We start from the raw sequence: 11,786 nt of genomic DNA, 5'->3' as shown, positions 1-11,786 counted from the left end.
TTGCAAAAAATGACGACGGTACAAATTAGATAGAAACTTAAATGTGGTGCACCGGCGGGTTGAGTTGGATAAAAGACATGTCGCTATGGTCTCTATAAATCTTTAAAACCAAAAACCATACAATTAATAAAATATAATCTTATGTCTTTCAAGGTTTTTATTAGTATAGATTATACTCCTTCGATAAAAAGAAGTCTTACATTAAGTGAGAGAGGTTGTAGAATCCAGAGCCATGTATATGGCTTTGGATTCTTATTTTTTTAATAAAAATAATAATTCAGAGCCATATATATAGAGGTCGCCTTTTCAATATGAAACCAAAATTACCGATTAGATGAGGCCTTCTTTTTTAGGCAAAGAGGAGGCCTTCCTACGGACGCGGTTATTCTGATCCCGAGGTGAGTTTGGATGAACAGAAAATAAAAAAAATCAGAAATTTTAAAAATCTAGAAACAAATTGTGCCTAACATTGAAAAGATATATTATTGGTTACAAAATTCATCACCGGATGACATTCATGGAAAACGTGGCCTCCGAAATGTTATTTTCGAAAGCATCGGGATTTTTTGTCGCATCTTTCACGAATGTCATATGCTGATGAAACTTTTCACACAAGTATTTTTTTTTCAATTTTTAGCACAGAATAAATTTCATAACTTTGAAATTTCTTTTCAATTATTTTTAATTTTACTTTTTTTAGATGATTCTTTTTAATTTTACTGTTCGCCCAAGCTCACGTTGGGATGAGAACAGCACTTTCACCTTCCCATGTTCTGCACTTCACCGGCCCAGCCCACCACCGATACTCGTCCAATATCAAGTCCACCACCCCACAGGCCACAAGCCCACACGTCCCGATACCCCCCGAAGCTGGCGGCGGCTGGCTGTGGCACGCGAGCACCACGGCCGGCGGCCATGCCCCAAAGCCCCTGAAGGCCGCCGCCGTCTCCGACGCGCCCTGCACCCACCACGCGATGCTTCCGGCGCTGAGGCATCGTCTCCGCCTCCCCCTCGCCCACCTCTGCCGCCGCCTCTCCTCGTCCTCGTCCTCTTCCGGCGAGGGAGCTGCCCCCGTCGCCCCCGCGGACGCCGCGGCGAAGGCGCGGGAGGCGCATGCGGCGCGGATGGAGGCGTACAAGAAAGTGCAGGAGTTCGACTGGTCCAGCGGCGCTGATTGGAAGACGGCCGCCAACATCCTCTTCACGGTGCCCCCCAAGCGCAAGGAGTTCGGGTGAGCATTATTAGGCAGTAACCATAGTAACTAGTCTCGTTGCAAGGTTGTCACCATACACCACACCAGTAGGATTGATATGTGATGATGGGATGGCAATAAAATGTTAAAATTTATTGGCAATTCCTTTTCTTTCGCTGATGTCTGATTTGTAGAATCTGTCATTTGAGTTCGGCATGGAACCTTGTTCGTGGAGCACATATCATGGAAAAATCATGATGCATTTCGTTCTATTTTGTTTGCCTATAAATCATACCCTTCTGCCAGGAATTACCCACAAACAAGATTTTCTTTTGTGAGAATCCTACTTCGCTGAATCCAAGCCCTAAGAGGATTTTCTTTTCTCGTACTGAGGCTATGTGACTCCTATTCTGTTAACGTTCAACAAATCATGCCTGAACTGAAGCTAGGAAAGTTCCCCATGTGTTCTAGTAATAAGGTCATGGAAATACAAGTTGCATATTTCCTCAGAACGAGAAGGTGACACTAAGATCAATAGTAGTACGGGAGGTCATAGTTTCTATCTCCAGTTCTTCCCATGGTGCTAATAACGTGTGTGAAATCTAGAATGCCTTTACAAAATTGAGGAGCATTCAATCTGTAACATTTTCCTGGAATGCTGGTTTTGGAGATGATCTCCGTTACAAGCATATTCTGTATGGCGGCCTTTTTTGATTTCTATAATTCTTTTGTATTTCAGGCTTGACTTCCACCTTGTACAGCTCTTCTTTGTTTGCATGCCCTCACTAGGTTTGTTTCATGATAAACTTCATTCATTTCTGATATGTAATCTTTGGGATGTCAAATGTGAAATTGGGAGTTCTTTTCAGTTTTCTATGTTTACATTGCGGCTTTTGTTTTGGTGTGCAGCTGTCTATTTGGTAGCCCAGTATGCGCGAAGTGAGATCAAAAGGATGGAAGCGGTAATATGCTGTGATTCCCTCATACTGCGCAGTTTCCTTTGGAATAAAGGATCTCTGAAAATTTTGAATCTTGTACAACAGTGGGCATAAATATGACCTATTGATATCTTATTATTTAGTGAACATTATGATGCAACTTGTTTTCATATATCAATGCTACATAACTGATCCTTTGGAGCTACTAAGTGAAAGAGTTTGACTTGTATGACATTGGCTCTTAAGCCAAGTACTCTTAGTCATGATCATTCAGCATTCTAAATGCGCCCTTGGTTAAAGCTCTGTGATAAAGTTTTAACCTAAATGCACGTACAATGGAACCTGTTAGGGCAGTTGAAATTGTTAGTTCATGTGCTGTGGACTTTTCAAACCATCGATGTTATAGTGATCACTCTCTGCCAGATATGTTATTTATGTGCCGAGGCACATGTAGCACTTTTTTTTCAGTTACATTGGTTACTGAGCCATTTTATTAGGAGATCCTGCGGGTAGATACTCTATTTTGGAGTTCTCTTTCTACATTGTGAAGTATGAACACACCAACCTTGTTACTTTTCACTAAAAAAAATTGCACTCTACTATTAATGCTATCAGTTACTTACTAGAAACATGTTTGTTCCCTACGGGCTAAAAATGTTATGCTACATGTTTACATATCTGCAATTTCATGATAGATTTTGGTATTTCCACAAAAAAGTATTAAGTGATTGGTGAGCAGTCCCTTTTCAATCTCAACTGTTGGTAGCAAATCTGGCTGTTGGAAATATCTCAATGCAAACAGACCATCGCCATCAATTGGTTTGTTCACAGGAAATATTATGTGTGATACAGCGGATATATACACCTTAAGCAGTTACAGGTTTCTAAAGAATGTCATAGTTTCTGTTCTGAAAGTATACTTTAAATATCAAGTTGTACAAACAGTTGCTAGTCTGAAGGTTGGACGTTTGCTCCGAATTCCGTATATTTCAATAGGAAACTATACTTTTATGTGGAAACCATCCGGTGTTCAAGTAAAACTAAAATTAGCATAACTCCAGACATTCCACATGTTATTCTGGCACTTGATAGATTCTTGTCACGATATGAAAGGCTTATTCAGTAAACATTTACTGATAGAGTTTTATGTTGCTTGTCTCAGGAAGCAGAAGTAAAAAGGAAAAAAATCGAGGAAGTAGAGAAACAGAAACAACTTGAAGCCGACTCTGTTAAGGAGGATGCCGATTCGAAGCTGGCAACGGTTTTAGTCAGGTTAGATACATTAGAGGGTGTCGTTAAGGAAATTGCAGAGGAAAAATTGAGAAGTCCTGCCCTTACGAAAGAGGAATCTCTGAAGAAAGGTGAGACATCATCTCCTGATAAGGCCTCTGCTTCAAAAAGCGATGGAAGTGATAGTCAGCTAGCATCAGTCAAGATTAAGGACACCAAGGATGCTACTAATGCTCCGCCAGATGCGACACAGCAGGACACTAAACGGGACAGAGGCAAGGCAAATGGTGAGTCAAATAGTTGACACGCTGTTTTGGGGTGCTTGTAGTGATCCTTTGAAATGTGTTGTAGCCATCAGTTCAATTTATAGTCCGTGGATAAGGCAAAGGGCTAGATCAGGTATCACCTTTTCTTTTTGATGGAGAACAGTTAGCATCATTTCTTTTTGAGGGAGATCAGTTAGCACTTAGAAGTCATGGCTACGTTGATCCATTTGCCGAAAATTGTGGGAGCTTTGCTCCAGGTTGGTGTATATCCGCTCTGTCAACTATAGAGTAAAAACAACTCATAAAGTAACCTAATCCTGAGGCTAAAGTTTTATTTGAATTACATTTTTCAAAGTTGCAAGTCTCAAACCTAGGAAAATAATTGTACGCATATCCATTTTTCTGGCTGGCCAAAACATGTTTATTGGTTGGTAGATTGGCGTAGGTCAACAGTCTTGTGGCTCCAGGTTACACTGGATCATCATAACTATATTTGATTTTCACGCACAACCAGAATTTGTAAGATCTGATAATTCCCTTTTTTACTGATGTATTATTGTCTCTGGTGATAACCGCAATGTACCTAACTTCGGTTCTTACCTCTGAAATACATATATATGGCTCTGTGTTGAGTCAGAATTCCTTGTATCATCTGTCCTTTTTGTGCTTCCATTACCATACCATGCTATGGGCACTCTGGTTTATATATGTTTTTGTAGGAGGCTGGCGAGTTTAATTTGGGGGAAGGAATGTAATACTTGTCGAAGAACTTTCATCTGCCTTTTTCTTTGAGTACAATATTTGATTCTAATTTTGAACATAAATTTTACTGATAAAATGTGAAGTATATGCCATAAAATTTATAGCACTGAAAACCTCTTTCAGATATGAATTTGATGGTATAAATGCTGTTGCATATAGTTTATACTTTGTTAGTCAAACTAAGGCTAAAAATTAGCCTCAAAATTCAAAGAGACCTTGTATATTTGGATGGAGAGTTTTTTCTTTCTTTCTAGAACTAGATTCATCATGGAAAAGGTGTATCCTCACTAATAGAAGGATACAACAACCTTCGGTTTACACTGATTTAGGAGATTGGCCACCACACCCACTATGACCACGCCGACAAGGGCTCGCTTTACCTGACAAGGTCTCGACCGATGTCGAACACCTCCATAGCCCGACCAATTCCCTAGGGCTGCTTCTCCATCCGCAAGTGCCTAGAGGAGTCGGCGAGTGTCTGACCAATTCCCTAGGGCTACAATTGACAGTGTGGGGATGTACCAGTAACAACTTGACGCCACGAATTTCTGATCATGTTTTGATCGTGAATATTACAGTTCAAATGCATCATGCATCATATTTCTACAGCCCAAAATTTACACACAACACCAACACCAAACATAAATTTAGATCACTTACTTACATGCGCGAATTGCGCCTTGCTCATCAGATCAGACCAGACCAAACCAGACCAGGTGTGTGCTGTACCATGTGCTTCTTGAATTAGACTACTTACATAGGCGAACTTTGCCATGCACACCACTGCACTTCTTGTCGCGCAATTTCTGAACTACTGATGCAACACTTTCCCAGACAGTGCGTGCAGCTGCCTGCGACCAAAATAGTAGCTTGTCACCTCGGGGGCCTTCTACAGCTTAAGCTTCAGATCTCCTGACGATCGACACAACGACGGCTGTGTCGTCCAGTTTCCCCCCGCTGAAACCTAGGTAACCCGCTGCGACGGCAGAGTCTGAAAATGGGCTTCTCCCTGCTCCAGACCTCCCTACCTCATGTGCCCTGGCAGCAAGGTGCTCGGCCATCTCCTGCGAGTAGAATAGCCAGTCGTGCCATCATTTAATCTTGAGACCGAGATTCAGGGTAATTTTTATTTAGAAAGCAAGTTGATGATTCTACCGCTGGTTTTAGATCTGCCTGCAAAGATTTCGAGATCATGGCTGCCGCTTCTTGCTCGTAGACGTTGTCGAAAAGGCCATCGGTCGCTGCTATAATGACATCGCCTTCCTCTATGTCAATGGTATAATTCTGAAAAACGCAGTGGAAACAAGTGTTGGTTTTCAATTATTCATATGGTGCGGGACTAGACTTGGTACCAAAAAAAAATCACCTCTACAAGGGTTAAGGGATCAACCCCTTTCTCAATTTGATGTGGAAAATTGAAGCCATAAACCATTGGTTTTGATTTTGCGTGTACTTCTCCATTCCTTATCACCAGAAACCCCGAGTCTCCGATATTTGATACATGAAGGAGCTGTAACAATGATGGGTCCAATAAGTTAGTATGATACGAGGAGAAATAAGAAATGTGACGTTCTTGATAAAATAACAGACCTGGCCATCAAAGTGAGCAACTAAGACAGTCGAAGAACCAGGAGACCTTGCTTCTGCTGCAGCCTTGGAGAGAACTTGCTCGGGTGAAAGCTCAGAGCCTCCTTCACTTTCCGCAATTACTTTTTTACAGCCATCCATTAGCTCTCTTGCATAAAGCCCTGCGTTGATTCCTAAGTACAAATATTACAACAACAAAATTAGCACTGTGGCATGCCTATGAGTAACCATGTGCACTACATTTCAAATACACATTTGCTAGACGTCAGGTAAAAAAAACATGAGCTAAAGTCATGATATTTATAGTTATCCTGTGCAAACCTATATTGACAGTAATGCGCCCTAACTTGAAGTCTTGAAGACCACATCTCAGGAAGAAAATTGTCTGCGCATGTCTATAGAGGCTGTGAACAAAGGCTGGCATTTAGGAATTAGGACATTAATCCTCTAAAGAGTGATGATCCTACTTCTTGTACCCAGAGCCAAATTAAACTGATGTAAACCTTTGGCTGGGAGTACGTACAAATATAATGTGTTCGGTAGTGCACATCTTAAATCAATACGCATCTCTCAGATCCTGCCGTTTTCTACTTTTTCTGTTTCAACTTGTCAATCAACATATTTATCCGCATATTTCTGAGGTATAAACATACAAAATATGTTTCTCTTACAAATAAACATATGGAATTGTAATCAATCATATCTTATGAATTAATTATTACACAAACAAAATAATAAGAGGTAAGAGCACTCGAGGCTTGACACATCTCTTAAGTCTATAGTTGGTGCACATGTCACGCTTTGCTTTTCCAAGGAATTGAATTGTCATTTTGCAGCTCAATGGTCATTGCCTAACCCTTACAACTTAGTTCTTGTCATCGTCCTGGCACTGGTAGTACTTGATCTATGTACCTTATTATAGCACTGGATGCAAACCAGACTAAATCGGTTCTTGATTTCTCACTAAATTGTCATAAGTACCTGCTTACAGCAATATTTCAAGAGAACTTCAACTCTTATTAAGCTTCCAGGGTCCAGAAAAAGAAGATTTATGTTTTAAACCTAAATTATGCAAAAGGTGTTTCTTACTACAAAACAGCATCCCTATCTTATATTGGTATATGTTAGTTACTTCTGCTGAACATCCACAGAAGGTAGAAGTAGCGATCAGTCAATAACTTTTTCCCCACATATCGATAGTTGCCTTTCCTAAAGAATACGCATTCTACTGGCCAAGCAAGGTGCCCATGCTACGGTACCAGAAAAAAAGAGATGGAGCATGGTTTACTAAAGTAATCAGTCTCGCTAAATCTCAGTCGACTGAAACTTCGTTATGTCCCAGTCGATGTTATATTCATGAGATTTTACATCTATAGTAATATGTCCAAAAAAAATAGACCACAAACTTGCCTGCTGACATGAAACATTTAAAGTGAAAAGCTAAAGAAAGAAGCTTGTTGACATGAAAATGAGTGAAGGGATTGGTGAGGGGTGAGGGGAGATGGCATCCGGCAGGAGGCATGAAGATTCTGGCGGGGATCGCTTGCTGTTGTACGTGTACGTTTGTATGGCCCCGCTTTTCAGGGCTTTGAGAAGGAATGTTGCTAAAGTTAATGGCCGACCACCAACAGTGAGTTAAGACTTATGACCAGTTATCTTAACTCCCTTTGTCCAGAAATATAAGGTGCAGAATTATATGGATTGAGCATGCAAGAATACTGTTATTGTATTTTTGTTGCAAAAGTTTTATTTTATATATATACCTTGTTACTAATTTTAGGCAAGTTATAATCGAAATTATAGTCAAAATTATACAATGGAGACTGTACAAGGTCAAGAGTGCCTGATATTTCAGGACAAAGGGGGTAACAAACTGCCTTTGAAAAGCAATCTAACATTAAGATTTAAGACTAGCATCACCAATTGAATGGGGGAATTTGGTGTCTAGAAGGCCAGGCATGATACATAAGGTTAAACTACAGAAACAAAACCAAAGAAAATGAACCTACTAACCTTCAAATGACCACTGACCAACTCCATCTGCCACACCAAACCAACCATTGTGTTCAATAAAATAAGCATCTTCTCCGCCTGTCGCTGCCTGGGAAAATTATACAGATATCACAGCCAAAGCGTCAGCGGGAGCTTGGATTAGCCTTATGATGGCCCATGAGAGAGATAATAAAATATATGTTACTGGTAGCATTGACTGCCACATAGGCAGTTCTAGAGGGTGGGCCAGGTGAGCCCAGGCACACCCAGAAATTTTGAGAACAGTTTAGGACCAGGTCTACAGAGTGCAGACTACAGCCCATCAGAAGGCAACCCAGGAAAATTTTGGTGTGCACACCCTGTACATAATTCCTGGCTCTGCCACTGGACTGCCAGTGTACTGCATGTATTGCCATGGATAAATAAATTGTACTATGATGAAATTTTTGTATGTTCTATGAGAACTGCAAAGTTCAAAGTATTAACCCAGTTATTTCCTCCAGACACAATTTTATCGAAGTAGGATACATAACACAACACAACACATCTCCATTTTCAACCTGGAATTTTCATTATATATATCTAGACTGGCGAAAATAATTGTGTAGGCAGATCAATATGTTTCCAAAATATTACTTTACAGTTTTTTATGTGCTACTTTAAAAGTTACTGCGAAGACTTGGGTATCCTGAAGAGTAGAAAAACAACCATCTTTTGGGATCAGATGAAGTACTGAAAAGACGGGTGAGCAACTGACATTATAAATAGGTGAAATTGTGTTTCTCAAAAGAATAAGTGAAATTGCTTCTGCCATTTAGAGAATGCAGACGCAGGACAGTTATTACCTTTGAAGGATGAGGCAAGATTGCAGCACCCGAAGTCAACAAAAGCGTTGACGAGGCTACTGGAACCGTCCTATATATGAATATTGAACAAGAAAGAATGATCAGATCATTCCGGTAAGATTGTGTTAAAAGTTCAAATACAGTAAAAGCCATAACATTTGGTTACAGAGATGCACAACTATATGAAGACAATATATATGTATGGCGTATTCATCTTTACAAGAAATAGCAGCACAGACGGATTATATGGAAAAGATGATACTGACCACCTATAGTTTGAAAATTGAAATATTTGAAATAGAAGTGAGGTGAAGAAAGTCATGCCTATCAGAACTCTTCACTTCTGAAGTGTTCTTTTCCCGATTCACCTTGTTGCGAACTTCTCCCTATTGTGGAAAAAGGAGCAATGGTTAGCCACTAAACTGCATGTATCCAACTGAATACCACCAAGAGACATCTAATTCATAGCATAAGTTCTATACCCACAAGCCAGAAGTACATGTCTTGCTCAAAAGGTATTTCCACCTTACACTTGAGTTTCCAGATCATAGTTTCAAGGTGTATGTTTGCATCACTTCAACTGGTACCGGCATGCATGCATTTCATGTGTTAATTTCTCACACAGGCAGTGTTCTTCAGTATAAGATGTGGTCCCTAAGAAGACATGGTCAAGGACATGTCCATTTTGCAGTTAAATTTCCAGACCAAAGTTTCATGGTGTATGCATGCTTCACTTCATTTGGTATACCTATCTCGTATGTTGATTTCATAGAAAGACGGTGTTTATTACCCCCTCTTTTTGGGTATGTAAGCCCCCCTCATATTTTGGATCAAACTAGCAAAACATAAGTGGCTACAAAAGAGTATAATATCGGATTCGTATTTGAAATAAGTTTCCAATGGTATAATTTTTTCTATATATAACCCATATTTTGTTTGTTAGATTAATGGTCAGAGTTTGACCAATAATGCGATGGGCCTTAAACACCGGACCCTGAGCCCTGAGGCAGTAGTGTAGGATGTGGTCCCTAAAAATATATGGTCAACTAGACGAGGAGCGAGGGAAACAAAAATATCATGACAGCAACACACGAAATCAAGCATGATCCAGAACATGAACAGATGGGGAAAGCGATGGCACAACAACTGATTCCCACAAAAACAAACATAAAAGGTTACGGTTTGTTCGAGAAAAAAGGTAAAAGTTATGGTCCGTGATCACTCGAAACAGAAAACCAGGAGTATATTCAACAGATGCTGAACGCCTTTGTTCTGTTTGGGGTGTGTTCAGAAGCTCAACTACCGTAGCAGGGTCTGAAAAAACGACCATGAATGTGAACTACAAACCTAGATGAGCTAATTAACAATGTTACAAATTTACTGTTTTTGCAGCATCTCTGAAGAAATCAGTCTTTTTACGGCTGATGAAATTCGCAGACACATCACAAAGTACTCAAGCTACAAGAATGGTGCATCCACATCGAACAGAGCAAGACTGAGAATGATGAGAACACTATCTATGGCACATCAAGTCAAAAAATCAGAGAGTAATTCAGCACACGGAGGAACGCATACCGTTGCTGGTGGGATGGTAACTCCGGATTCCGTGGCCCCTTGGTCGTCGCCTCTAGACTCTGCATCCACGCCAGTGTCAGAGCCTTCCGACGAAGCCCCCCCATCCGCATCTGCATCCTCCAAACCAGCAGGCCCCGTCATGCCCGCCTCTACAGTCTCACCCTCCTCCAAGGCACCAAGCTCAACTCCATTGCCGTCAGTATCGAGCTGGCAATCGGCCGGAGGGACCGTCCTTCCACTAGCGAACCCGGCCTCCGCTTCAACACCGACGCCGGAGCCGACGGCCTGTTCAGGCTCCTCCGACGAGGCCAGCGAAATCTCACCGGCGTCAGCCACCGTGTGTGGATTCGGCTCCTCGACGCGCAGCTCCGGCCGCGGCGAGGCCGGGGCATCCGCGCCGGGACCGGACGCCGTGGGCTCCGGGCGGTCTTTGACAGGCGGGTGCGCGAAGTGGAACACGACGCTCCCGTCCGCCAGCTCTGCGGCCACGGCAAAGGACTTACGCCGGAGCGAATCGAATCAGGCGGGGAAGGGGACGAGGAGTGAGGGGGCGCCGTTACTGCTTACCGGTGGTGGAGTGGAGCTCGGGGACGGCGCGGCACGGCGATGCCACGGCCGCGGCGACCTGGGAGCGCGGCGGGGTCCGGCGGCAGGGCATGGGCAGCGGCGGGGGCGGGGGCTTCGGGGAGAGCTTGCCGGGGCGCAGGTCCAGCAAGCCCCCCGCGAGCGGCAGCTCCGCCATGGCTCAGCTCACCGAGAGAGAGAGGTAGAGAGGGAGAGAGAGAGGAGTTGATGTTGAACTCAAGTGTGAGGCGGAGATTAGCTTTCCATTGCTTGAACCAAGACAAAGACTGTAATGGCGGCTCGCAGGACAGACGGGGCCGTGCTTTCATTTATTTTAGGCACAGTAAGTAGGTTTTTTGTATTTTCCTTTAGACAGACAAAGGCACTAAGTTTTTTATTTATTTTGAGCGGTAACAAAGGCACTAGGTTTATTTATTTATTTTGAGCGGTAACAAAGGCACTAGGTTTATTTAGGGGTTTAAACCAAGTTTTATTGCTCAAATTTCACGAGTTGTGGGATACACAAGGATAGTGAGGTACCGATATCCATATATGTCTTCCCTGATCCAAAGAATACGAGAACTTGGCTAATCTATCAGCATCATTGTTTGCTGCTCTACCTTCGAAAGTAAACTTACAATTAAAAGAAAGTGTTCTAGACTTAATCAGTTGGCCTCTGCCAGAGTTAAGGCCTTCCCTATATGCAAGTGCTTCAACCATCGCCATGTCAGTTATTACAAAGGCACTAGGTGGAACTGTGGAAGGCTAGACGGCACCATTTGACATGCTCCCTCTTACCTCATATTTTTCATATGAGAGGTAAGAGATATAATAG

General features: G+C 42.1%; 2 protein-coding genes across 2 annotated transcripts; one reads left to right on the top strand and one right to left on the bottom strand.

The window, feature by feature from the left end:
• The first annotated feature begins 728 nt into the window (after positions 1 to 728).
• Positions 729 to 3,966, top strand: LOC109781829 (uncharacterized). The gene is made up of 4 exons (XM_020340424.4): positions 729 to 1,231; positions 1,932 to 1,981; positions 2,102 to 2,154; positions 3,293 to 3,966. Exons 1-4 carry the CDS (start codon positions 744 to 746, stop codon positions 3,662 to 3,664), a joined length of 963 nt encoding a protein of 320 aa, XP_020196013.2. The 5' UTR covers positions 729 to 743; the 3' UTR covers positions 3,665 to 3,966.
• A 941-nt stretch (positions 3,967 to 4,907) lies between these two features.
• Positions 4,908 to 11,273, bottom strand: LOC109781828 (probable protein phosphatase 2C 71). Its single transcript, XM_020340423.4, has 9 exons — positions 10,955 to 11,273; positions 10,388 to 10,866; positions 9,137 to 9,198; positions 8,813 to 8,882; positions 7,989 to 8,076; positions 5,979 to 6,148; positions 5,755 to 5,898; positions 5,544 to 5,672; positions 4,908 to 5,452 (listed from the first exon to the last, which is right to left on the bottom strand). The coding sequence occupies exons 1-9, from the start codon at positions 11,127 to 11,129 to the stop codon at positions 5,285 to 5,287; spliced, it is 1,485 nt and encodes a 494-aa protein (XP_020196012.1). The 5' UTR covers positions 11,130 to 11,273; the 3' UTR covers positions 4,908 to 5,284.
• Between the last annotated feature and the right edge of the window lie 513 nt (positions 11,274 to 11,786).

The sequence above is a fragment of the Aegilops tauschii genome, chromosome 1 (assembly GCF_002575655.3).
Source record: "Aegilops tauschii subsp. strangulata cultivar AL8/78 chromosome 1, Aet v6.0, whole genome shotgun sequence".
Lineage (NCBI taxonomy): Eukaryota > Viridiplantae > Streptophyta > Magnoliopsida > Poales > Poaceae > Aegilops > Aegilops tauschii.
This window is presented reverse-complemented; position numbering and strand designations above follow the sequence as displayed.

Coding starts and splice junctions, on each gene's coding strand:
- LOC109781829 (XM_020340424.4), top strand. CDS start 744: ATGAGAACAGCACTTTCACCTTCCCATGTTCTGCACTTCACCGGCCCA. Junction 1,232..1,931: donor CCCAAGCGCAAGGAGTTCGG/GTGAGCATTATT, acceptor TTTGTATTTCAG/GCTTGACTTCCACCTTGTAC. Junction 2,155..3,292: donor AGATCAAAAGGATGGAAGCG/GTAATATGCTGT, acceptor TGCTTGTCTCAG/GAAGCAGAAGTAAAAAGGAA.
- LOC109781828 (XM_020340423.4), bottom strand. CDS start 11,129: ATGGCGGAGCTGCCGCTCGCGGGGGGCTTGCTGGACCTGCGCCCCGGC. Junction 9,199..10,387: donor TTACCATCCCACCAGCAACG/GTATGCGTTCCT, acceptor TTTCCACAATAG/GGAGAAGTTCGCAACAAGGT. Junction 8,883..9,136: donor GAAGTGAAGAGTTCTGATAG/GCATGACTTTCT, acceptor ATTCATATATAG/GACGGTTCCAGTAGCCTCGT.